At 40.2% G+C, this 26,707-nt stretch overlaps 1 protein-coding gene across 1 annotated transcript in view; it reads left to right on the top strand.

Moving 5' to 3' along the window:
* lamb1b (laminin, beta 1b) overlaps positions 1-26,707 on the top strand; it is a 35,138-nt gene that overhangs the window by 6,074 nt on the left and 2,357 nt on the right. Inside the window, exons 4-32 of the mRNA XM_038739175.1 lie at positions 847-920; positions 2,309-2,497; positions 2,587-2,650; positions 3,940-4,142; positions 5,235-5,355; positions 6,049-6,237; positions 7,262-7,438; positions 8,373-8,485; positions 8,612-8,691; positions 9,496-9,631; positions 9,710-9,868; positions 10,992-11,125; positions 11,203-11,323; positions 11,491-11,677; positions 12,795-12,938; positions 13,013-13,244; positions 15,255-15,418; positions 15,617-15,841; positions 16,354-16,571; positions 17,340-17,436; positions 20,383-20,752; positions 20,831-21,015; positions 21,479-21,720; positions 21,952-22,158; positions 22,232-22,376; positions 22,986-23,193; positions 23,518-23,659; positions 25,191-25,367; positions 25,471-25,630. Of these exons, the coding sequence (XP_038595103.1) occupies positions 847-920; positions 2,309-2,497; positions 2,587-2,650; positions 3,940-4,142; positions 5,235-5,355; positions 6,049-6,237; positions 7,262-7,438; positions 8,373-8,485; positions 8,612-8,691; positions 9,496-9,631; positions 9,710-9,868; positions 10,992-11,125; positions 11,203-11,323; positions 11,491-11,677; positions 12,795-12,938; positions 13,013-13,244; positions 15,255-15,418; positions 15,617-15,841; positions 16,354-16,571; positions 17,340-17,436; positions 20,383-20,752; positions 20,831-21,015; positions 21,479-21,720; positions 21,952-22,158; positions 22,232-22,376; positions 22,986-23,193; positions 23,518-23,659; positions 25,191-25,367; positions 25,471-25,630 (4,863 nt within the window). The remainder of the gene's footprint in view (positions 1-846; positions 921-2,308; positions 2,498-2,586; positions 2,651-3,939; positions 4,143-5,234; positions 5,356-6,048; positions 6,238-7,261; positions 7,439-8,372; positions 8,486-8,611; positions 8,692-9,495; positions 9,632-9,709; positions 9,869-10,991; positions 11,126-11,202; positions 11,324-11,490; positions 11,678-12,794; positions 12,939-13,012; positions 13,245-15,254; positions 15,419-15,616; positions 15,842-16,353; positions 16,572-17,339; positions 17,437-20,382; positions 20,753-20,830; positions 21,016-21,478; positions 21,721-21,951; positions 22,159-22,231; positions 22,377-22,985; positions 23,194-23,517; positions 23,660-25,190; positions 25,368-25,470; positions 25,631-26,707) is intronic.

Here is a 26,707-nt window from a genome sequence, read left to right as displayed (position 1 = left end):
GACAGTGCTGACAGGCTAATGTTTAGCAGGTATAATAATATAAATCAAGTCCTAATATATAAATCTTACACAACATGGCTGGGGTCAAAGACAGAACAAGAGGATGGCAGCATGTTGCCTCTTGTTAAGGTAAAGTGATAGCAGCTGGGCAGTACATTTCCCTTTCCAGGCAGGTGACCTTCAGGTGTAGGCTTCTGACAATAATTCATCCTGAAGAGGGCATGCGTTTGTGCAATCAAAGTTCACGGCTATCCACCCAGTGGTTGTTGAAATATTTCTGTCTGGACCAACCAACAGACCCACAGCAATGCTGCTAGCATGATTAATAAAGCCACAGTGTCATACTTGCATTCACAAATTGTTAGCAGTTAAGTTTAATATATTTTATGGCTTCATAAAACTGTTATTTTTGGAAGCTATGCTACTAGCTCTAGATGCTGCAAGGACTTTTTGTGTATATAGTTGATTGGACGGCGCAACAAATGTTTCGTAGCAGCTAATTAACACATTAACAAGATATTTCTTAAGATTTAACGGTACATAGTAGCTAGTAGCTAGGTCCTTACACATAAACTTAGTGAAGAATTTAGTATTTGGTGGTGCAACATAATCCAGAACAAGAGCTTAGATTGATTTCATATGTGGGTGTGGCAGGAAAGCCAGCTGAGGAACATGTGCTGAAAGAGTCTGTAAATATTTAAAAGAAAGTGTGTTTTGAGAGTGTGAGAAAGTCTGTCTGGGCTGTGTTGACACTTTTAATAGTAAGTTTTTTTATGAATGGAAATAAGTCAAGATGGAGATGCAGCTTTAATTGTTAATTTCCGGTGTGTTTCCTTTTATCTGCAGGTGTGGAGAATGTGACCATCCAGCTGGACCTGGAGGCTGAGTTTCATTTCACACACCTTATCATGACCTTCAAGGTGCCTGTTCTCACACTCACGCAAACATACAGAAACATATATTATACAAATCCTCCAATATGGCACGGAGATAAACAGCATCACACAGCTGTGGTGGAGGAATGTGGAAAATCGTTCTGGTCTCTGGAGAACGGTGGGAAGAGAAGAAGGAGGGAGAGGAGGATGAGTTGAGGGCTGTGAAGTAAAATCACTGCTGTCACGTGGTCGGCCATGACAGTGTCCAGCTGGATTTGTGCCTGTATCTCTACATGACAGTCAAAACACACACTTTCAATGTGTATCCTGTCCCATCCTGTTTTGGAATAGCCTCCACCCTTTCAGTAACATCATTACTTTATATTCAAGTACTGTTTATTATTATTGTATCCAAACTGTTTAGATAAGAACATTCAATATGTACAGATGGATGATGGTGATGGGCTAATGTCTTAGTATGGAGTCAGGCCACGAGCCTCCAAAACAGCTTCAGTGCTCTTTACATTTACATACAACCATTATTTAATCAGGTTTAATCTCACTGAGATCAAGGTCTCTTTTGCAAGAGAGAACTGAGTGCAGCAGATAGAAAGAAAAACAAACATAGCCAGACGTAACAAAAGGACATGTAGTCACAGAAATAATTAGATAGATTTGACGGTGAAAGTTTATATTATATAATTTGGTTTTACGGAGAGGGTGGTGGAGAGCATTGTCTTACATGTTGGCACATAGGTATGAAACTGGGCTGAGATCTGGTGATAGGGCCAGAGCATTTTATTCAAATCATTTTCAAACTCACCAATCTATTCAGTGAGCCCTGGTGCACAGAGGCATCTGGATTTGATATGTGTCTCCTTAACTCGTGTTTTTCGTTTGTCCCCCTTTCATCTAGATGAAAAATTGCAACAAAATGTACATTATCCAAGTTAAAAAGTTTGATTTTATGAGTATTTGATACCACTTGAGTTTGGTAGTAGTAGTTTGGTTTCCCTGATCATTAACACAGAAACTTGATATAAAGAGCCTCAATGATATTTGGTTTTTAGGATGAATCACAGGAAAAGAAATTGACATCTGAGGTTAAGAGAAGATGCAGATTAGCTATCCTTTCACAAAATAATTGAAAATTGGCTTTATACAAATTAAAAAGATGTCACAAATTAGATTTTATCACAATTGGACTATTTAGATTTGGTTTCTCCATATAGGCAATCATGCACAGAAATAAGTCATTATTTTAAAAAAGCTGAGTGAAAAATGAAATCAAAAAGCGGGCTTTGGTTAGAGAAGTTGCAGATTTTGCTGCAGAACAAATTATATAATAATATAATGTACCGTAATGATTACTGACATTAGAGACCAATGTTTGCCAGTCATTTAGAGATTTTTCTGTCCGTCTCTGCTGACAGACATTTCGTCCGGCTGCCATGGTGATCGAGCGATCCATGGACTTTGGGAAGAATTGGCAGGTTTATCGATACTTTGCCTACGACTGCGAGACATCCTTCCCCGGCGTGTCGTCAGGTCCATTGTACAAAGTGGACGAAATCATCTGCGACTCCCGTTACTCAGACATCGAACCATCCACCGAGGGAGAGGTGAGCCTTTTGATAAAAGTCTCTGTGCTCTCAAAATTCACTTCCAATTCAAACTTTCAACTGGTTTTCTCTCTCTTTTTTTCGTTTAGGTTATATTTCGGGTGCTGGACCCCGCCTTCAACATTGAGGACCCCTACAGCCTGAGGATACAGAGTAAGCTGCTCCTAAAATGCCATAAAGCTTTGTCAGCTTTAAAACTATTATTGCTGTGTTGCTGGCATTGTGTTATTGTTATTTTGCTGGTGAATCTTGTGTGTAAAGGTGGCCACTCTTCACAAGTAATGAAGATGGCCCTCTCAGATTAATTTATTTGAATGAATAATTTAATGATTTATTTGAAGTCTGATGAAGTAAAATCATCCAGTAATTTACAGGAAAAAATACAAGATTTACCAAATTCTGAATTATCTTTTCTGCTTTCCTGTAAATCCTTTTGCATAGCCTGAGTTTGAATTGCTGAAAAAAATTGCTTATATATCAGCAGCGATATGGAGGCTACATCTCATGGCCCCATAGAATTATTTTAATTATTGATTTCATTCAATTAAACCAACATTTTAATCCATAAAATTAGAGTTATTTTATGGTACATCTTTACCAAACACTTGATATGAAAATGAGACTTGGCTGAGGTGGTTATGGGGTAATAAAAGACCAAATTTGGGACATTTTAAGTACAACTGTCATGTACAGCACATGTCTGTAATTTGCTTATTATTTAAAAGAAGGTTTGTGAAAGATACTACTCAATTTAGTATTAATCTTAGGAAAAATATGAATATCCTTGAAAGGAAAGCTCATTTCAATTCATAATGAATTGTGTTCTTGCCTGTAGACAAATTTTACATTTCTGTATGTGACTACTGACTGAAAGACTCTAGATTACTTAAGCAATTAACTGGAATAATATTAATAACTAATATTATCAGAACCAATTTACACAGTAAACTTACAGGAAATTATTTGGAAAATAATACTAGTAAGATAAACTGTTAAAAAAAATAAAAATAAAAAAATATCAAAATAAAACAGATAGACAAAAAGGATAAACACATTGTTTCACTTTACTTGAACCTGATCTCTGACCTCCCTGGTGTGTGGGCAAAGGAAAGACAAACCTCCAGTGAACTTAATACAGTATTGAGATGATTTCTTGTTACTTTGAGCAGAGTTGCACGGGTCAGAAATCAGACAGGAAGAGCACTGCATGGAATTTAACATATGGATGCAACTCAGCTTCTGTACACTCACCTACATCCAGATGGAGACACACACACACTTGCAGAGGCCTTGTGTTAAGTATGTGGTGAATGCTGTGGGTGTGTGACGAACAGCAGCGGCGTCCTTGAGATCTGAAACTCTGCGACAAACTTGAAAACTCACTAACTACACTGACACCTTCCTGTGTATCTCTAACGCTCTAATCTCCTGTGTGTGTGCAGACATGCTGAAGATCACTAACATCCGGGTGAAGTTCATCAAGCTCCACACGTTGGGCGACAACCTGCTCGACTCCCGTGACGAGGTGACGGAGAAGTACTACTACGCCCTCTATGACATGGTCGTCCGCGGGAACTGCTTCTGCTACGGCCACGCCTCCGAGTGCGCCCCCATCGATGAAGCCCCCACTGGAGCTGAGGGCATGGTACATTAGACTCATAGTCAAGAGATGAAACAGAGATATACAGAATATAAAATAGAAAGCATGCAAGATTCAGTTTTTATTTCATTTCGATATCATTTTATATTGATTTGTTATTTTAATTATTAAATTTAATCCAAAGAAAAATCATAAGAATGACCAAAATGAGAGTTGAGTTGAGTTTGAGAATTCATGCTTGACATTGGAACAAAACAGTCTTACCCACTCAGTAGCTGTTCTGGAGCTTTCACTCGTACCACACAGGTCTTCCTCAGCAGATGGGTTCATAAAAAGAGCACTTTAAGTACTTTTTCCCCTTAAAAAAGTAGAGAAACTTTTACTCAAGAAGTCCTTAAAGTGCTCAGAAAAAAAATGGAAATCTACAATTTAGTGGTAAGGTAACTCCATCTGCTGATGAAGACCATGTGATATGAACGAAAGGTCCAGAAAAGCTGCTAAATGGACCTTTTCATAAGCAGCATTTAGTCAGATCTGAATCTTTCTCTGAATCTTTTATCAAATGTCTTTAGGTTTTATTTGAAAAAAAATCTCAACACAAAGTAAGTTTAGTAGCTGTTCTGTAGCTTTTGATCATATCATATAACCCTGATCTGCAGATTCAGAGTCGTAGAATTGCAGATGTTTAAATTTCCATTTTTTTCCAAACACTTTAAGAACTTGTTTATGTTGGCTTTAAAGCTGAGGTTCAAATTTGTTTCTTGACTTTGGAAACAGCAGTTAAGAAAACAATCTCACCGCAAGGTCTGTAGATTTCATCTAAACTAAATGAGTGAAACTAAAGTTTCAGTCATTTAATATGTTTGAACTAAAACTATTTTCCCTGGTAGATTAACTTTCTTGCTATTAAATGACCGCAGGGACACATCCAATGGTCTTTAACTGCGGCAGGCGCTCTGAAATCGCTTCCCAAGGTCAAGAATGAACTTCCATGCCCAAGACTGCCTGAATTTTTTGTATATTGCTTATTCATACCAAAGATTTGAGAGGACATGAAGGATTCATTAACAGATTTTTCTTAATCAAATCTTTACAAAAGCTTGGAATCAAATCCAATTTGCGTGTGTGTGTGTGTAGGTCCATGGCCGCTGTGTATGTAATCACAACACCAAGGGACTAAACTGTGAGCACTGTCAAGACTTTTACCATGATCTGCCTTGGAGACCTGCAGAGGGACGAAACACCCACGCTTGCAAGAGTAAGAACACAAGCCAGTTCAACTCTCTGTTTTTCTGTCTTTTGCTCTGCGCCTGTTGACATTTTGTGTGATGCGATACCGCTCTCATTTCTATACAGTGAAGACAGTATGGAGCTAGAGCTAGCAGGTGACTAGCTTAGCTTAGCATAAAGCCTGAAAACAGGGGGAAACAGATGGCCTGCACCAGCACCTCCTTGTTTAATCTGCTTAAAAAAAGGACAGATTAAACAATGATGAGAGTGGTATAAATCTCAAACTCTCACAAGGAAGCGAATGAACTAATTTCCTAAAATGTAAAACTATTCTATTAATAACCTTCATTTGAACAAAGTGCAGACTAGAACTGCAACAATTAGCTGATTAATTGATAAGTTGATGTGCAACTTTGATGATCGATTAATAAAAATGCCAAACATTCCTCTGTCCCAGCTTCGCAAATGTCTGAATTTGTTTCTTTTCTTTGTCATATAGTAAATTAAATATCATTCGACTGAAACTGTAAACTAAACAATTAATCGAGAAGATAATCAGTAGATTAACTGATAATGAAAATAATACATAGTCTTATTTAAGACATATGAGAACAATGACATAATACATAAATATTTACAAGGGTATTCAAAATAAATGATAAATAAATAGTTTCCAAGAGTAAAGTCTATGCACTGTACTATTTGTCCTCTTCTTTCTCAGAGTGTGAGTGTAACCAGCACGCCACGTCGTGCCACTTCGACATGGCCGTGTACATGACGACTGGCAACATGAGTGGAGGCGTGTGCGACGACTGTCAACACAACACGGTGGGCCGACAGTGCGAGCAGTGTGCGCCCTTCTACTACCAGCACCCTAACCGAGACCTGAGGGACCCCAACGTCTGTGCTCGTAAGTCACATGGCCTCTGACCCCCCCAGTGCACTATTCCTCTTTATGGTCCACTCATGACATGAACAAGTCTGTTAGTTTCTGTTAGTAAAGTGCATGTTTTTTCTTGGACAAGCACCAGCTGGAGCTGCACTCACCGACTTTGTTAAAGCCTTTGAAGTGAAAAGCAGAAAGTAGCCGTTGTTACAGCATGATTGTAATTACCTACTGGAAATAGACTCACTGTCTCTTTTCCTCTTTACAAAACTCATGCTGCTTTTGCAGATCTTTGCTCTTTATTAGCTCGTCCATTTTCACTCACAAATAACTTAATAGACCTGTTCTGTTATTACAAGATAGGCTAATGCTTTAGGAAATCAATGTAGATGGAACTTATGAAGACACATCACATCCTATTTTCTCAAGAGTAGTAAGATTTTAAACATTTGTTTTCTTTCACTATAGGTCAAATGTGTACAGTATACAATAGTATAAATATGGATGTGTATCTGAGCACATATATAGCACAGGTAAGTGTATGCACAGTAGTGTGGCAGTAGTCATTTTAAAATATTTTTCAAATATCAACAAAGCATGACAACCAAATTGAGTTGGTTTGGGTTGATTTTTTACCTTTTACTCTACTTTTTTTTATGTCCATTTTGTCCTTAGATTTATACAAATTTAAATCTGGTACCGCCCTTGTTGTTTGCGGGAACGGTTATTCATTTCTCCCATTTTCTGGTGGAAGTCTCTCCTTAGTTCTCAGGGAATATTTAATTTGTTTAATCACACATATTTCCCTCACTATGTCTGTCCATTGTGGATGATAGTCATTCATTCATACACTATTTTCAGCAGTTGCATTTTCCAGGCAACCAAGAAAAAAATAAAAGAAATGTAGAGAGATACAGGTTGGTTTTGCTATTACTATATCTGTAAGGTTAAACATGCAGTATATTCTACCAAAATATGTTAATCTTTTCAAGACCATAAGATGTGGGAGTCATTAGCATTCATATGTTTTTTTTGTGTGTGACCACAGGGTGTAACTGCGACCCGGACGGGTCTCTCCAGGGAGGGATGTGTGACCCACGAACCGATGTTGCAGCCGGGCTGATCTCAGGCCTGTGTCGATGCAAAGCCAATGTAGAGGGCGAGCGCTGCGACAACTGTAGACAGGGAAACTACGGACTGGGACAAGGGCCTCACGGCTGCCTGCGTAAGTCACAAACAGACTACTGTTGAGGCCCATAGTATGTCCCAAGTTTCTAAATTGTCTGTTAAATATCTTAGTTCACCATAAGATACAGATTTAATCATTTCTGTCATCTTCTTTCTGAAGAAAACCATGGTATTTATTTACATTTCCTGCCATATTTATTCTAAATGTGAAAGGGTGATGACTAAAAATAAGGAAAACTAATCATAGGCCTGAGGTTGGACATCCACTCATCCTCCGTTCCACTCATCCTCCGTTCCCTCCATCCTCTCTTCCCTCATCCCTTCCTATTCAATCAGGGCACAGCGTGACTTGAGAGGTCATGTGTTATCTAGGTACCGTCTGGGGGGCTTGAAATAAGCTCGGGCGAAAACATCTCTGAGACGGAACCCCAACTCGGAGTCTCCTCTGCCTTGTCTTCTGTACACCGTCTCAGACAAGGCTATCAGACGACATCCTTCTTCCACCATCACCCTTCCCCTCTATATGCATTAATCCATCCTCCATAATCCATGCATTCCACATTTGCATGTACCTCTAAATCACACATTGTTGTGGTGTGGTCCTTGCCAGTGAATGGGTTTTTGCCCCTTAAAAGTCCTTGAACCATAAATATATTCAATTTAAAATACCATATATATTCTTCAATCCACACACATTATAATTCATTAACTGGCCACTAAAAATCGTCAAAATTTCATCATTGTTAATGGGTAAATTAATGGAATTTTCATTTAAAAAATAAATAAATTTGGTTTCATGGTGATTTTAAGGACAGGTGAAAGGTTGTCTGTAATATAGAAATAGTGATTCAAAGGGTTTCTTACTGGAGAACTTCAACTTCCTCAAACATACACAGTGTAGAAACACAACAGTCAGACACACTGACGCAGTTGCATCTGTTGCTTCATTGTTTTGTTGTATGTTTTGGCAGCTTGTACTTGTAACCTGCTGGGAACTCTGCCTGGAGGAAACTCTTGTGATTCAGACACAGGAAGTTGCTTCTGCAAACGCCTCGTTGACGGACATAACTGCGATCAGTGTCTGGTGCGGATCCCAACTTAACTGTCAGCTTTAATTTGGATATTTTTACCACTATATATATATATATGTATATCTGTGTGTGTGCAGCACATATGAACAAACGTTTGTTCTCCATTCTTTCTACTGTAGCCGCAGCACTGGGGTCTGTCCAATGACATGGACGGCTGCAGACCATGTGACTGTGACCAGGGCGGGGCTGTCAACAATAAGTTTGTTTAAATTTAATTAATTCATTGATTAAAGTTTAGAAATCAAATAATGCAATGTGATTTTATATTATGTGTAGGATGTAACATCCCAAGTGTACATATACAGGAGCCGCCGTTTACTAATGATTGAGGATGCGACAGAGGCAGGGAGAAAGAAGACTCAGCTTATATAGCTTATTATTGACACTTTCTGCCTTTAGAGTTAACACCACTTGCTTGAGACCAAAGTTTATTTACTGTTCTGTTGGTAAGATATATTACCTTTAATCTCAGACACTCCCACTGACAATCCAGCAATAGTCAAGAAGGCAAAGTTTGCACATTTGGAATTTCAAATCTGTGCTCTTGAAGCCATATTTACACTCATTACGGTAAAAAAAAAACCTATTTTATCCACAGCAAAATAGTAATGGACAACAGCAAAGACAAAATATAGCAATATTTAATAAATATATCTAAACCAAATGTTATAACTCATAAATATCTCAAGATCACAAGTTAATTAGTTAGTTCTGATAACACATATATTGTCAAAAAATATCATTATCTCAGGGGAAACAGACAATGATCTCATTATCATGAGAAACCACTTGTTAACCTGAGATAACAAGATAATAATAAGGCAGACATTTTGACATGTCAGAGCAGAAAACCCACAGGTGTAATCAATAACATTGATTAATTAATGCTGGGTCTATTAAAGAAAAGGAGGAACATGAATAGATGTGGTATTGTACATAAAAATACATGGATAATATTGGAGTTTTGTCTAATATCTACCAACCTCCATCCGTCTCTCCACAGCTGTGACCCTCACTCGGGACAGTGTGTGTGCAGAGACCACATGTTCGGACGACGCTGCGATCAGATCGAGTCCGGCTTCTACTTCATCGCTCTGGATCACTACACCTACGAGGCAGAGGACGCCAATCATGGACCTGTGAGTGTTTTTATTGTACCATTGTTACTTTTACCCAGATATGTTCAGGTTTGTTGATCTCTTCCTCCCTGTTGCCAGGGTGTCACGGTGGTACCGAGGCCTTACCCTCTGGATCGTAGTCCTACGTGGACCGGAATGGGTTTTGTTAACGTGCCAGAAGGAGCCTACTTAGAGTTTTCCATCAACAACCTCCCAGAGTCCATGGACTATGACATCCTTGTTCGCTATGAGCCGCAGGTAACACAGGCGTAAACATATTTCATATTTATACATTAAGCAAATGTGAATATGAGTTTAAAATCATAGAAATCCTTCAAAGACCAGGCCACTTCTAGCTGTTTCTTGAGTAGTAGTTTTGAAATACATGAAATAAAATAAAGAGTCAGAATGGGAGCGGTTTACAGCTGGTCGTACAGATTGAAGGTACCCAGTGAGTTGAAACTCTAGAAGCACCATGATGTTGAAGAGGCATCATCTAGCTCCATTAGTTACCCAATGAGAGAAACAAGAGCAGACAAAAAAGGTTTTTTCTTTGTGTTTGTGACGAGACATTATATGGAAAGGGTCATTTTTTGCTTTGCTCTATACTGCTTTTATTAAAACAAAAAAACAAGAGAGAAAAGGTTCAAGGCTTTTGGCTGAAGTAAACTCTTTGGTGTCGCTAGCATTTGTAACTTAGGGACCAAAGCTTTCTTTAAGGACACAGGCTTTGTCCACGGTTTTGTTTCTGGGAATTTGGGTGTTTTAACCTGAAGAGGAGTTTATCTTCGACAATTACACATAAATTACACATGGTGGGATTTCAAGGCTGCTTAGAATATTTTTTAAGAGTCAATATACTTGAACTTGACTGTTTAAAGGCCACAAAAATGTTTGGGGCACATCGCATTCACAGAAAAATATAACTGAATGTTGAAAGAATATAAAAATAGACATCATTTATGTGATTAATCTATATTTTAACATTCTTTCTGAAAAGCTGAAACATGACACTGTTGTCACTCTTTCCATATTATGTTAAATGTGTATCTACTACAGTTCTGAATGGTAAAATCTGAGCAGAAACAACATAAATTTTGTTAGCTCCTATGTTGGTTAAAATATTATGGTTTTAATTTTGTATTTTCCAGTATAGTAGTACCTCTAATTTTAGACTCCAGGAACATGTTTTACCATGTTTTTTTCAGAAAATCCCATTGAGTCTCAGCTACAGAACAGAAGCTAGCTACACAAAAGAAAGATACACAGAATATTTGTGGTTCTAATTTAAACAGAGTTATGTTGACTTAACTTTATTAGTTTTAGTTTTAAGTATAAAGTTTTAAGAATAAATAACATGTGTGTCTGTGTATGTTGGCAGCTGCCAGACCAGTGGGAGGAGGTAAACGTCCGAGTGGAGCGTCCCGTCTTCAACCCTCCAAACTATTACGGTCACTGCAGCAACTCCATCCAGGGTGGAGACGAGCAGACCATCTCTCTTCCACCTGGATCCAGGTAAAGCGTAACAATATACTTCACTGTGTCTCTTGAGACACATTCACTACAGACACTGACACTCTGTTGTGTTTCAGACATGTGCTGCTGGTGAGGCCGGTGTGTTTCGAGGAAGGACTGAACTACACGATCCGTCTCAGTCTGCCGCTCTACTCTTCAGTCAGTGACGTCCAAAGCCCGTACACGCTCATCGACTCCGTACGTTGGATAAAATGTTCTACATTCATTACTTAACTCCCAACTTATCTTAAAGGACTTTTAATTTGTCTGAAATAACTCCCTTTGCTACTCTATTCCTTCAAACCTGTGTTTTTATTATGGTTTCCATCCCCCCTGACCCCTCCTTCTTTCTCATCTCCTTACAGCTGGTGCTGATACCTCGGGTCAGGGAGCTGGACATATTCCATGGGGTCGATGGAGAGGAAGCGTGGGATACGTTCCAGCGCTACCGATGTCTGGAGAGCAGCCAGAGCGTCGTAAAAAACCCCATGACCAACATCTGCATCGACTACATCTTCAGCGTCTCTGCTCTGCTGCACAAAGGAGCCATGGGTGTGTATTTTGTGTGTGTGTATATATATGTGAGTAGGTAGGCATTTTCTTATTATCACTATTTTATTTTGATAAAAAAACATTAATTGAAAGATATGAAAGTACACATTTCAATGTTTTCTATTCAGTGTCCATTGAGTTTACTGTCAGTTGTAGTAGTGTATATACTGTGAAGTAGTGTATTAGTACTTAATATGAGGAAGAAATTATATAAGAGTCAGCCTGTGGATTTGTTTTTCAGTCTATTATTTAAGGTTGAAGTACAACTAACTATTATTTTGATTACTATGGCCTATAAAATATTGTAAAATAGTGAAAATTGACAATCACTGTTTTCTCCAAAAGTCCAAAACCCACAGATTGCTCGTTCACTATCACTTAAATCAAAGAAAAGCAGCATTGGAACTAGAACCAGAACTAATTAAGTATTAAAATCTCTATAATTTTCTGTCAATAAATAAATGAATCAATCAACTCATTTTTAAGCTCTAAGTTTCTGTTTACATTTTTTGTTACTCACTAAAACATATCATGAATCTTTGAGGCCCAACAAACCTGTTAAATGTATTTCCTTCGTAATAAAACATTTACAAAGCAGATTTTTCATTAAAGCTTGAAACCTGCATTGTTTACATCCATGTTTACATGCTAGCAGTCTTCTTCTCTCCTGCATTTGGTGGCTCATTGCTGCACATTACATCTGTAGACCAGGTGAGTAGTGTAAGACCATTAGCAGCACCGTGTATTGTGTGTGCATTCGGCGTCAGCAAGATCAAACAAACTGCTGCCACGTACGTATAAACATTGTTCCATAGCGGTACTGCTGGTGGTTACGCTTTTATATTTCTAAATATCATAACACAATCTAACACTAACACAACCACAGGTAAAAAGAAAATGAGATATTTATTGATTTGCCCAAAGGAGGATATATTCACTTCCCTGTATACTTCATATAAACATCACTTTAAATTAGATTTTTGAGCCCCAATAAACGTACTTGTCTTGTAGAAAAATCACAGAAGACAGGAAGAGAAGATTTAATTACTGTACGAGTAATAATTATCTTAACATTCCCATACATCTCCACTATTCTCTATCATGTCTTGTCTCCCAGCATGCCAGTGTGACCCTCAGGGTTCACTCAGCACTGTGTGTGAGTCCAGTGGAGGTCAGTGTCAGTGTCGACCCAACGTTGTCGGCAGGAACTGTGACCACTGTGCCCCTGCCACGTTCCTGTTTGGCCCCGCCGGCTGCAGACGTAAGTGTTGGGCATGACTGTAAGATTTGATGCTTATTTAACAACAAGTGTAATGATTCAAATTTCACCCTCAGCTTGCAAGTGTGACCCCCGGGGTGCGGTCAGCGCCTTCTGCCATGAGGCGACAGGCCAGTGTGAGTGTGTCCCAGGGGCCATGGGGCGCCAGTGTTCCCACTGCCTGCCCGGCTTCTGGGGCTTCCCTCAGTGCAGACCGTGCCAGTGTAACGGCCACAGCGAGGACTGCCACCCTCAGACTGGAGAGTGTCAGGGCTGCAGAGACTTCACTACTGGAAACCACTGTGAGAGGTACAGCCTGGTGATCGTGAATTTAGATGCAGTTTGACCAACCACAGGAAGTATGTTGGGTGTCTTGTGGCAATGTCCTCTGAGTTTTTGAGAGTTGTTTCTGCTCTTTGGTGATAGGATCAGGTACTTATCTGGTATATTAAATAAGTACTAAAGGCAACAAGATTAACTTGTTTAAGTTTTGAAGATGTTTCTATGACTGTTGCTAAGACTAAAACTGGTCTTCCAGTTGTCTTTGACTTACTACTTCTATATTGTGAGCGACTGTAGTTCTGGTTAGAGCATGGACGGCATAGAAGAAGTGGAGGCAGCCACTGTCACCCATTGGTTTGTGGACTGCTGTTTTGAAGGCTTGAGTTTGGTATTTTGGCCATCTTGTTTTTTGGAAGAAGAAGTGACCATATTTGGATGAGAGGTTGGAGCCAGCTAGCTTTGTTAATAAGGTGCATCCGTAATTCTTGTTAACTGTGATATTAATTGGGATGCAAATTTTGGCTAGTGAAAATCAGACTTAAAACAAAATGTACTATGCAAGAAATTAACAGATGTCTATGAAGATTCTCAGTCATCCAGGTCATAGTTATCCAACGAAGGTTAAAGTCAAGCGCAACTGGATTTGGTTGAAGATACTGGAAGACGTTTCGTCCCTCATCCAAAGGACTTCTTCAGTTCTGACTGACTGGCAGGGAAACTCAGCTATTTAACCTCAGTGGGGTCGTTGGCCCGGGTCATCGACACCGCTGGTTCAATAACAGCTTCTCGACCCTGGTGTAGATGGCTTCCTTGACGCCTCTTTCAAACCATCCATCTTCTCTGTCTAAAATGTGCACCTGGTGGTCCTCAAAGGTGTCAAGGAAGCCATCTACACCCGGGTCGAGAAGCCGTCATTGAACAGAGGAGGGGGTCTACGCCACCACTTATCCCCCACTTACAATGCTGTCCTTTCATCACTTCCCAGGAAACTCAACAAACGTTAACCTATTGGCCTCAGGTGAAGATACCAACGATGGTCGTTCAGTCTTGGCCACAGGTAGTCCTAACGACTGTAACGACTGTCGTCACAGCAACCAGGAACACTAACGAACCAGCGGTATCGATGACCCGGGATAACGACCCCACTGAGGTTAAATAGCTGAGTTTCCCTGCCAGTCAGTCAGAACCGAAGAAGTCCTTTGGATGAGTGATGAAACGTTTTCCAGTATCTTCAACCAAGTCCAGTTGCCCTTGACTTTAACCTTCGTTGGAAGAAATTAACAGCCGACTCCTTTCAATACAACCGACTGCTGAACAAGACATTTTTAGGCAACCAATATGTTAGAGTTAACTTTCGGGAACTAAAAAGAGACTGTGAGATGGTCAAAGCACTCAGGAAAAAAACACTGACAACACCCAAAAAAGTTCAGGGCTAGTTAAACGTACACATAGCAGTGAGTACATTCACTTCTCTTGCTGTGGTTGCCACTTTTTCCTCTAAATGGGACCATAATTTACAAAATGAGCATCATGCTGTATTACAGAAGACTGAGGCCATAAACTCATTAAGAAGGTGTTTACTGAAGTAATAAATCAAGTGACAAGTAGGGTCAAATTATCACAGAATCCAATGCAATTAGACTTATTTCTGCAACCAGTGGAGTCGCCCCCTGCTAACTGAGAGCGTGCGGGTAGGTAGGTAGGCCAGCCAATCATTTCATTTAGACTCAATGCTTATTACAGCCACAGATATATTCCAGCTTAAAGACTGGATTGACAGATTATAAGGATCTGAAAACAGCTAAATCTTTAGTAAGTTTGTTCCATCCAACACTTTTTTATTATGGGTTGTAAAGCTTAGAGTTTAGGCTTTAAGTTGTTCATTTCTTAATTCCTCAGTTGCAGGGTGTCATTGTGAAAACACTGACTTTTGACTAACATTTCCCACCAGGCAGACCCAGAAAGCTAAATCAGAGGAATTCAAGGGAGTCAAGGGATCTGGGAGTCTCTCTACTTTACCTTTTCCTTTATTTCCAGGTGTCTGGATGGTTACCATGGTGACCCAGAGTTGGGTTCAGGTGGCCACTGTCGCCCCTGTATGTGCCCCGATGGGCCGCGCAGTGGACGCCACTTTTCTGATAGCTGTTACCTCCTGGCTAACACTAACCAGCTGGTGTGTGTGTGCAGCCCTGGATACAAAGGTATATAAACACGCACACACACAGCAGCTCAAAGTAAAAAGTAATACCAGATTTGTTTTTATGTAAACAGCTTGTCTTCACCCCACATATCACATGTTACAAACCAAAACAAAACTTCATGTCCCCTCTAAGTAACCTGCAGAACTTAAAAAGTGCTCTCTGACATTCATTTACTTCATGTTTCCTTTCCTTATCCAGGTGCCAGGTGTGACCAGTGTGCTCCTGGTTATTTTGGGAACCCGCTGGTGCCCGGTGGGCGCTGCATGCCCTGCCAGTGCAACAACAACATCGACATGCACGACCCCGAGTCCTGTGACGCTCGGACGGGAGCCTGTCTCAAGTGCCTGTACCACACTCAGGGCTACGGGTGTCAGCACTGCAAATTGGGTTATTACGGCAACGCCGCCACTCAGAGCTGCAGGAGTGAGTACAGCTGTTAATGTGGCACCACTGACTTACTGTATGTAAGGGAATATTTACATGCAAATGATTCAGCATGTTTGATTCTATGTTTATATGTAGGTAGATATGTACTGATATTTTAGAGTAAAAAAATACACTTGTTAGTGCTCTCTGGTGGGTAGATACTATTTTAAATGATCTCAAACATGTCTTTGAAACATTTCACTGTCATGTTACTTGTCGGCAAACTGTATATCAGTGGTCGGCAATAGGCCAGCTTGCTTTGATAGCATAGAAAAAAATAAATTGTGCTGAAATAGATTTTATTCATGACAGCCACAGTTACTCTCACAATAACTTCTTCATAAGTGATTCTGCCTCCAAAATACAAGCGTGAGAAAATTTTTGCAGCAATGCTTTATGTCGAGTTTATTGAGAGCTTTTACTTTGAAAAGTTCTGAAGGACATTCAAAAGAGTCTCTGGCTTGCTTGGAACATCTCTGAAAAAACGTATTCTTTCCTCCTATGTGCAGAGTGTATGTGTTACCCCGAGGGCTCAGTACCTCAGGCTTGTTTGTCCCCTGACGAGTGTCAGTGTGATCAGCGTAGCGGCCAGTGTCCCTGCCAGCCGAACGTGGTCGGTCAGAACTGCGACCGCTGTGCTGCCGATACGTGGAACATCGCCAGCGGGAAGGGCTGCCAGCGCTGCGACTGCAACCCCGCCCACTCCCTCGGATCCTCCTGCAATGAGGTGAGTCAGACACTGTGATGAAAACCAAGAGCCATGACCGCTCACCGAGTCCCAACATCTGTCTGCATCATTTCATGCATTGAAGCAGCTGCTCCAATTTTCTCCCCCTCGTTATGATGTATAGCTGAACTTAATCCCAGCGTTGAACCTGGAAATATTGTGTCTCAATGAACTGTTATTGCCACAGTTTTCCTGACACAATGTGGGTACTGGCCAGGACATTTTCCAAACAATTTTCTTTCAGAGCAAAGCTGCAGGGTGACAGTAAGTCACTGTGACCAACCCATCTAATCACAGAGGCCTGTGTTTGTATATTTTTTTTGATATATGGACCCCAGCTGTTTGGGAATTGCTTCTCTCTCTGTTTCTCTGCAGCTCCATTTTACTCGTGCACACAAATCTACGTGTGTACACACAAACATACATTGTACAGAATAGAGTGCAGCTACACACACACACACACACACACACACACACACACACACACACACACAAACATTTGGGTTTTTGTGTTTACTGGCTGCTCTCCATCAGAGGAAGGAAGTCTCAGAATACACTGTGGAATAACTGAATACACATTTCTCTAAGAGGGCCGGGTTATATCAAACTACAAAGGTCTATTGTGTCTGCATGTGAAAGAAAAGACATAAAACACACTGCGTTAGTCCAAAAGTTCAGCTATTCTAGACACAAAAAGTGTTACTGTCTGATAATATTTTACAATATTTTGTTGACCTGGCGTTCTTTGGGTTTTTGTTGTTCCTGTAGGTCACAGGACAGTGCTCGTGCAAACCCGGTTTTGGTGGCAAGACGTGTCGGGAGTGCAGAGAGTTCTTCTGGGGGGATCCAGAGGTCAAATGTAATGGTAGGCACTACCTTTCACCAATATGTGAACAAACAAAAAAACATTACCCAACAGACCTGGGAGGATCCAAAGTCAGTTCTGACATGCTTCCATCATTCACTAATTATGTTATTTATTTTATCTGAACATAAAGTATAATACAAGTTATAATGCTTTAATCAAAAAGTTACATTAACAGTTGTGTCAAATGACTAGTTTTATTTAAAAGGTGTCACTTGTGGTAACAAACCCACAGAGGATTACCACCTAACTACCCGGAACATCTTTAAGCTCATCATTTGTTTTTTGCCTCACAACTTTACTATTTGGGTTCACTTTCACTGCACTCATTAGCTCAATTGCAAGAAGAAACGCCACAACAGTGCCCTCTTGCATGCCCTTATGGTAGATAAAACGATGATGTGCCCACCAGGGTGACCCAAAGTGGAGCATTTAGCAGTTAAAGAGTCAAATATTTCCTTCAGGCGTTGGTAGAGACCAAAGTCCAAGTCGCTTTGGATAAAAGCGTCTGCCAAATGAGTAAATGTTAATGTAAAAACAGAGCTGAAAGAGAGAAAAAACATAACTCCTGAGGAATGCTGATGTTCCTTTGTAACAGCCAGATGTGTAAATAGTCAGCTTGTACATGAATGCTGTGTTTACAGCTTGTTTCCCCGCAAGTGGCCAAAATAATCAGTTAATGGGAAGTTAAATATTTGGTTAGTAATTCTCTTTATTATATTTTGTGTAGTACACTTGAGCGGTGTATTTTGTGGTTTCTGTAATGCTCAGTCAGGCCTAGACTGCAGCAACATTCAGTTCCTGCTTTTTTTCAGGAGCTTTTTGACATTCGTTTCAACAGTCAGGTAAAAGATTTGGCCAGCCTAGAACTTCCTGCCTTGTTTGTATGTTTAAGGTCATTGTCCTAACACAGGGGGACTATGGATAAGAAAGTGCATGAGTCTTACACTGTTCACCTAATGAGGATGTAATCACTCTTAACAGTGTTAAATCTCATGCTGTTTCATTTCAAACCAGCGCGCAGGAGCACAGAGCCAACATCACTCTCGTAGTATTTCCTGACTGTACTGTTTCCTTGTTTTCTGTATTCCTCTGAGTCACCATGTTAGAGGACTTGGGTTTTATATTGTTTTTCCATGGTTTTCTGCTGTTGTGTATGAGGGAGCATACCAGTGGTTACTGTGAAATGGCTTTGGAATAAGTTGGTTTTGTTCGACAGAGATTACATGTCAGCAGCAGTGAATCAGCGAGCTGCTGGTCGGCAATTCAATTCAGCTTTATTGGCATGAATGTCAAACAACAACAGGATCGGTCTCTGATCCCTGAAAGTTTTGGTAAGTGCTGGAGAGTCTATCTGCAGAAATGTGCACCTCACAGTAGCTGGCTCACCCTCTGAGGAAAGAGAGAGGGAGTAGGAAACAGAAAAGGGCGAGGAAAGGGAGGCGATCTCGGAATTACCTCTCGTTCCCTGCTCATGAGAACCAGATGTTTTCCAGAACTCCCAGGCATCCCATTTTCGTCATGCATCAACACCCAGAGGACCCAGGAATCCTAAATTATTCCCACTGTATTTCATAAAGGCTTCTTAAGCTGTTAAACCAGCTGGACCTCGCTTTCTGTCTGCACAGATGAAACACTAATGTGCAAATTCATGGGAAATTGGAGCACCATGTAGTGTATTTCTATGAGACAGTGTTGATACTAAAGCCTTTAAAGATGTCACCACAGCTGAGCGGTTGTTATGTCCAGATTTAGATGTCAGAGGTAAAAACGTTTATCTTGTCTGCATCTTTCTTTTATTTCACCATGATAAAAAAAAAAACTTCAAACCCAACCCTCACCTTCTGCTCCATAAATCACACAAATAAATGCAGCAAACTGATGGTAAACACCTCTCAAATCCTGCATTCCTTCATTCTGATTTACACCAAACCTCCTCCTCCTCTTCTCTGTGGAGGAATGGCAGCGCTGTGTAGTACACTCGAGGGGTCAGTATGACCTTCACGTTCTTGTTCATGTGAAAGTTTATTTACTGGAGGAGCTGGATGTTGAATAAATGTTGTTTCTAAATAGCTCATTTCCCTTGGAGACATAAACACCACGCATCTCACATAACCGAAGATTCTTAGTCATTCAGGTCATACTTATCCATGGTTAATTAAATAACTGTAAAATTGTCGATTATTATTAATCCATTACGCCTCAAGCAAGCTTTAGGTGGACAATATAATTATAAAATTTGATTTTTCTTTTTTCATCAAGTAATGTACAGGGACAAGGACAAATACTGTACATCAGTATAATTTTCCACCTTAAATGGAAAATTAGTTCATAATGCTCCCTTAATTTCCAGGTTTTGTATTGACCTTCCATACCAAATGAACTGGAAAACCAACAATGAAATACAGTAGGATAAATGACATGGTTTCACTTTTGTTTCCATTATATATGCATATGTAAGTTGCCCTTTATTTCACTTTCATCTTTGTAAGGTTTTATTAGATGCACTTGGAGCTGGAACTACTATTGAGAACACAGTATTTTTTTATGGTAATATGTAGAACTGAGGGAACTGAGGGAAAGTGAGTAACTTAAAGTTAAACAATGTGGGGTTTAAACAGACAGATACAAGAGTGTTTTAAATGTAGTGTACTGAGATTTGATACTTTTAAGGCCCAGAAAAGTAGATAAATAAATGAATGAATATAATTTAACAAACTTTCCCACCAGAATTTATTACCAATAGAGAAAAGGCTCTCTTGTGAAAGCATTACACCACCATGTAGAGAAACTTATTATATAAATTACTGTATATAAATTAAAAGAACATTTTTAGGTTTCTTCAAAACTATCTGGGCTGGCTGGAACTTACAAAGCAATTCTTCTATTTCCTGGATTTATTTGGATTCCTGTAATTACTGACTTTCCTCTCTGTGTGTTTTCCAGCTTGTGACTGCGACTCTCGGGGAATCTCCAGCGAGCAGTGCCATCGTGCGACAGGTCAGTGCACCTGTGTGGAGGGTGTGTCCGGCCCACGGTGTGACCAGTGCGCCAGGGGCTACCAGGGTGAGTTCCCTGCCTGTGAACCCTGCCACCAGTGCTTTGCTGTCTGGGACACCTTGGTCGGCGAGATGACCAATCAAACCAGACGTCTGGAGGCCCAAGTAACAGAGCTCATGAGCAGCGGGGTGACGGCACCATACAAAGAATTAGTCAGCAGTCTGGAGAGAAACGCCAAGGCTGTCCAAGAAATAGTCGAGAGCAACCCTGCAGCAGTGAAGCTGGAGCAGATACAGGATCTGATGCATCAGATTACGTATGTACATAAACAGAGATTTGCAAAGACATGTAGGAGACACCTTTTTCTTTAAATTTAACAAACTTTTTTCTTCAGGGGTTTGATGTCCTACCTAAACGGAAAGTTGAACACAACAGAGGAGACCTTGAACCTTATCCACAGTGACGCCAACGCCACCAGTGCAAACTTGGATGCACTGATGGATGAGGCCCGCCAGCTGGAGCTGAGTGTCCAGGAGTTGAGACAGGAAGTGTACAACGCCAAGAATGCCAACATCCAGGGTGAGGAACAGGACTGTAGGAGAGGAACAGTGTGTGACTTTTTTTTTAAACCTTTAACAGGGAAACAAGTGTGTCATCAGCATATTCCTCCTTTCCATTCTTCATTCATCCTTTTTTTCTCACCCTGGAGTCTCGTAAAACGGCAGTGTGTGTTTATAAAACTTTGGTTCTATTTTTAATGACTGTTAGTTAGTTAGCTTGTTATCTGAAAGAAATATGAACAGATTTCAATTAATTTTGGTGGAAAGATGGGGCAAAACAGCTGATTCGTACTAAACCTGAAAACCACCAATAATTGAATAAAAATTACATGCTACTATATTCCTGTCAAGTAACCCAGTTTCACTTAGCATACTGGTGCTGATATTCCCATAAGTAAATTATCCAATTTCCTAACTTTACTGGACTTCCATGATATCCCAGACAGACAGAAACCCTTTGATGTGTGGGTGTGTGTTTTCAGGTGCGATGGACACCATTGCATCTGCACACATGAAGTCTATGATGGCAGAGCTCCGTGCCAACGCCTCGACCAGTAATCCCAGAAACACATTAGAGCAGTCAGCCACAGTACGGAAAGCCACGGAGGACAAACTGAGCAGCAGGCAGAAGGAGTTTGACCGCAAGCACCAAAGAAACGCACAGAAGCTGGACACACTGTCCAGCGAGCTGAATACATTTGACCTGTCACCACTAAGCCAGAAGGTGAGAAAGGCCAAGGGACTAGATCCTCCTGAAAACAACACAGGTTATATTTTCTTTATTGTCTCTACTATAAAGAGCCAACAATGTATTTTCCTCAGTAAAGTTTGATCTTAATGCTGAACATTGCTGGCGAAATACTTGCCTATGACAAAAATCCAACATAAAACTGATTAAATATTCACTTACATTGTATGTTGATGTAATCACTTTGTGTTTATTCTCTCTCTGCAGACATGTGGTGGTGCAGCAGAAGGTCTCGGCTGCCTTGGCTCGCCCTGCGGTGGTTTGGGTTGTCTTGGCGAGGACGGAGCACCTCAGTGCGGCGGAAAAGAATGTGGAGGCGTTGTCATGACTTCTCAAACTGCTCTCAAATCAGCCAAAGACCTGGACCAGGAGATTGTGGCAGCGATGCAGGAAGTGGACAAGCTCTCCAGGATGGTGAGTAAATGTGTCAATTTTTCTTATAGCTCAAGATGGATGTGAGCAAATCACTGATTTTCTTTGTGGTCAGGTGTGGGAAGCCAACAACCGTGCAAACGAGGCCAAGGTGAACGCTATGGAGGTGCTGATCAAATCCAACCAGAGCAAAGAGAGAGTGGAGCAGAGCAACGATCAGCTGCGCAACCTCATCAAAGAGATACGAGACCTGCTAACCAGTGAGTACGCCACAAACACAGACTCTCCATATGGTCTACAGGGACATACTTTTACTTTTGAGACTTCTTGTTTTATGGCAGCTCAAATATCATGCATTTATTAGATATTCTGAGCCATAACTCTTACTTTTGAACACCTTTGTAGCTTGAATGATTTATTAACAAAGCCATATTTGTATTTTTGAGTAAATGGATAATGAAATGGATGCAGACAAATCTTCCAACAAATTACAACTGGACTGCAATTGTCAATGCAATATATCATATGGAGAAATTGACCTTTATCTTAAGTCTATGATATGATCAACATGTAAAATTGATGTGCCTAAATCTATTTGAACTAAGCCTATTCAGTCTTTTAATACACTGGTTAATAATTTTGGGTGTTAGCTTTAAGTCTGAAGTTTACCTAAAATGTGTGTTCAAATGTTTAAAAATAACACATAATCCCAATGGGAGTTTGGTAAAAAATAAATAAATTGTACAGTCTTTTCTTAATCACTCTTTAGATTTTCAATATATATAAAAGGTATCCATTAAAGATAACCTTATTGTTTGAGAACTCATGGGAAAAAAGCACCAACAATGTTTTGTTTCTTGTGAATCCAGGTGACAAGGCAGATGTTTCAGTGATTGAGGCGGTGGCCAACGAGGTGTTGGCTCTGGAGATGCCGACCTCCACAGAAAAGCTGCAGGAGCTGACGAAGGAGATCCGGGAGAAAGTCGGCACTCTGACCAGCGTGGAGACGATCCTCAGTCAGAGCGCTGAGGACATCAAGCTTGCAGAGACGCTGCTGAAACAGGCCAAGGCTGCCAGGTAACATGCACACTTAAATTTGGATTGGCTGTAAGACATAACACTACAATAAAGACTTTTTTCATGTAAAGTGATTTACTGGTGATTCCCAACTTGTTTGTGCCTTTTTTCTTGTAAATCACCAAAAATACTACAGATGATACAGATACTACAAATGTCAACAGACATAAATGAGATACTTTGTGAAATCCCCACATCAGCACTTTCAACTTTTCTCAGCTTGTCTCTAAACGATTTATAAATAAAGTTACGTTACTATAAATAAAACATGCTCAGTGTAAACACAGATTAAGAGTGTTAACAGATACACTATCTGTCCATCAGTGAGGAGGCCTCTAACATGAAGGAGACAGCAGACACAGTGAAGGCAGCCCTGGATGAGACTGAGCGCGCTCAGAGTATCGCCATGGACGCCATCCGACTGGCCCAGAACAACACTAAAGCCACCCTGGACCTGGTGATCACTGTGAGTTTGACCTCTGACCTCCAAGGTTACGATACAGGTTACAAAAGTTTTTTTAGTTGTTAGCTAGCTTATAGAATCACCATCAGTTTGTAGAGTTTTGGTGTTTTATAAATAAAATCAGACCAGTTTTAGTCTCTATGTGATCGGTGATTCAACTATAAGGATAGTTTTAACCACTGATTGTCAAAACTTACGATGTCCAGCACAATTTGCCAGAACCCAAACTAATTTTAAAGTTACTAAGTCAGAATAACAATCAAAAAAACATGAAGATATTCTCACATGTGAGAAACTCCAACATGCAAAATTTGGAATTTGTAAAAACAAAAAGTCGATTTTAATGACAACCCTGATGTTAACTCGGGAACTTGGAAACAGTAACACAAAAACAGTTAACATAAGAACAGAAACAAATCAGAATTACAATGTGTGGTATTTATTTAACCATTAACAATATTTGCATCGACAAATAAGGTTCTCTGCACATGTGAGAAAGAGGACAAAGTGGTTGTGCAAAAATAAATGAAATTAATAAAACAAAACTTGGTCTAACTAAACTCTTCTTTGAACATAATCCAAACTGAAGCCCTAACTAACTTATCAACAAAAATACAGTAAGCGCGTTGAGTGGAATCGACAAAAGAAAGGTTAAAATATTGCATAATAAGTTATTTTTGCTTGTCTGAGGTGGAAAAGTTGGTGTATCGATAGGAGCAAAATGCTACAAAGTAAATGGAAACAGACTTGGATAATTAACCGTGACGCACATGAAGCATGTGACTTAAACGTCACTTAACCTTCAGCTGAAGAGATGAAGACATCAGATCTGTGGAGCGATGAAGAGGCTGCAAGCTTCTTCGCATTAATACATTAAACAAACAGAAATGCCATTTATCTGTCATGTCTTCTATATTATTTTCATTAATTTGAGGTTTGACTGATGTTCTTTTAATGACGTCACGCCATTACACCCTCTTTTTCTGCAATGGTTTAATGGCCCTTACTGGTGAATTAATGCCTCCTACTTTTTATCCTGATATTCGTCATGGTTGGAAACAAGCTTTAATTTTCTTAAAATTTATGCTAAACTTATGCTAAATTTGGACGGAAACTACCTCTTACTGTAAACTCTACAAAAAGTGTCCCAAAGACGAACTACAAAACACCAATATCTCACTCACAGAGCAATGTCTTGCTCTAATGAAGGGTCTCTATACAACATATTACACAATTAATTTTCTCTCCTTCAAAACTTGAAGAAACAGTTTTCTACCTTGTGAACTCATGTCTTTAATAGGTAGCTCAGCCAATAAAATGTAGTGACTTTTGATGCCTTGAATTTTATTGGTTTGGAGGCATAAAAAGAAACGTCCATTGTCTGTTTTTGTAACATCTGGCCACAGTTGTCTCTATCAATTTTTTCAAAATTCTATACTGAAGTGACAGCCCTCTTTTCTCTGGCTGATTAAAGCTTCATGTGCAGATAAATGAAACAGAACCATTATCTTTTGCTTCATTGTGTGTTTATCAGGTGGAGTCAGAGACGTCCATATCAGAGCTGAAGCTCAGCAACACCACAGGTCGTCTGGTTCAGCTGGAGAGGGAGGTCGGCCTGCTGAGACAGAACAACCTGGAGGTCAACCGCCTGGTGGAAACGTGCAACATGATCACAGACCAGGCCAAACTGAACGCAAAGGAGGCCCAGCAGGTCTTTTACTCATCCTTAAGTTTTGATTTAACACATAAAACTCTCACAACATGCTACTATCTGCTGCTGCCATCCCAGCAATGCTTATTCTGTTTGTGTGAAGGAGTTTGACGGGGAGGTGAAAGATAAATTTGAGGACGTGAAGTACCTGGTGGAGGATAAAGGGGAGTCAGTGTTGAAGGCGAGGAGGAAAGCGGACGAACTTCAGCAGGAGGCCAAAGAGCTGCTCGCCCAGAGCAGCAGCAAGCTGCAGAGACTCGGAGGTAGTTAAATGAGTTTTGCATTTTTCAGTATGCTTTGTGCATTCCCAGATTATTAACCATGTATTTCTGAGATGTTAGAGGTGATGTTAGAGCTCCACAGTTACGAAGCACACGCACACACCCACACTGCGTTTGAATCCTCTATTGGCAAATTTGTGTGCCTTGTTTGCGCTGGCACACAAGCAAGCATACGTGTGTTAAAAGGGATGCATGCGTTCATGCATGCATGTGTGACATATTGAGGACATTTAAATGCAGTGAAAGAAACGACCTGAGGTTGGACAAAAGGGAGAAGTGGTAGTAGCGTGTTAGGCCTCATTTACTTCGTGATGTTCAAAGGGTATGCTGTCTGGTCATACACTCACACACACATGCACATTGTATGTGTTGTTGTTTGAACACTGCAAATTGTACCTAGATGCAGTAAATTCCTAACTTACTTATTTTAAAGCTCCTTAAATTGATTTCTTTCCATGTTAACATATTAAATTCAACAGTTCTCTTTATGTGCTTCTCTCCAACACACACATGCGCTGTTGCTGCAGCTGTGTTGTGTGCGCCTGGACGCAGCAGTCTAAAGTACCATCGTATGATGGATTTTAGAATCGAACTGTATCACCTAGAGTTTTGTATTTACAAAGTACAGAATTCAAATAGAAAGTTATAAGGAGCAGGGCCAATGCTGTCATTGTCAAAATCCTGAAACGTCACCACAAACGGCTGAGAACACAAGAGGTGTGCACTGTGCTGGAATGACTTTTTCAGTACCATAACCTTCCTAATCTTGGCAACCACATTCCTCTTCAACAGAGAGGCAAAAGATTATGGTGAATCAGAAATGAAAGTGGCCTACTCATAAACAAGATCATGTCCTCAAAACAGGCCAGCTAAGGCGCACACAGTTTAATACCCACAAGCACATCCACAACATCCAACAGGTGCTCAGCGACGACCTGTCCCCGAAATGATAACAGCGTTTTAAAACCAAATCCACTGAAAAAGCATTTGTAAAGTTACTCATCTATTTGAAAGGCATCCGACGAGCCTGCATTGAGCGAAATCTTTGACAATGTCCTC

This window comes from Micropterus salmoides, unplaced genomic scaffold (assembly GCF_014851395.1).
Source record: "Micropterus salmoides isolate LMB-PRFRI ecotype aquatic unplaced genomic scaffold, ASM1485139v1 Ms_hic_scaffold_23, whole genome shotgun sequence".
NCBI classification, from domain to species: Eukaryota; Metazoa; Chordata; class Actinopteri; order Centrarchiformes; family Centrarchidae; genus Micropterus; species Micropterus salmoides.
This window is presented reverse-complemented; position numbering and strand designations above follow the sequence as displayed.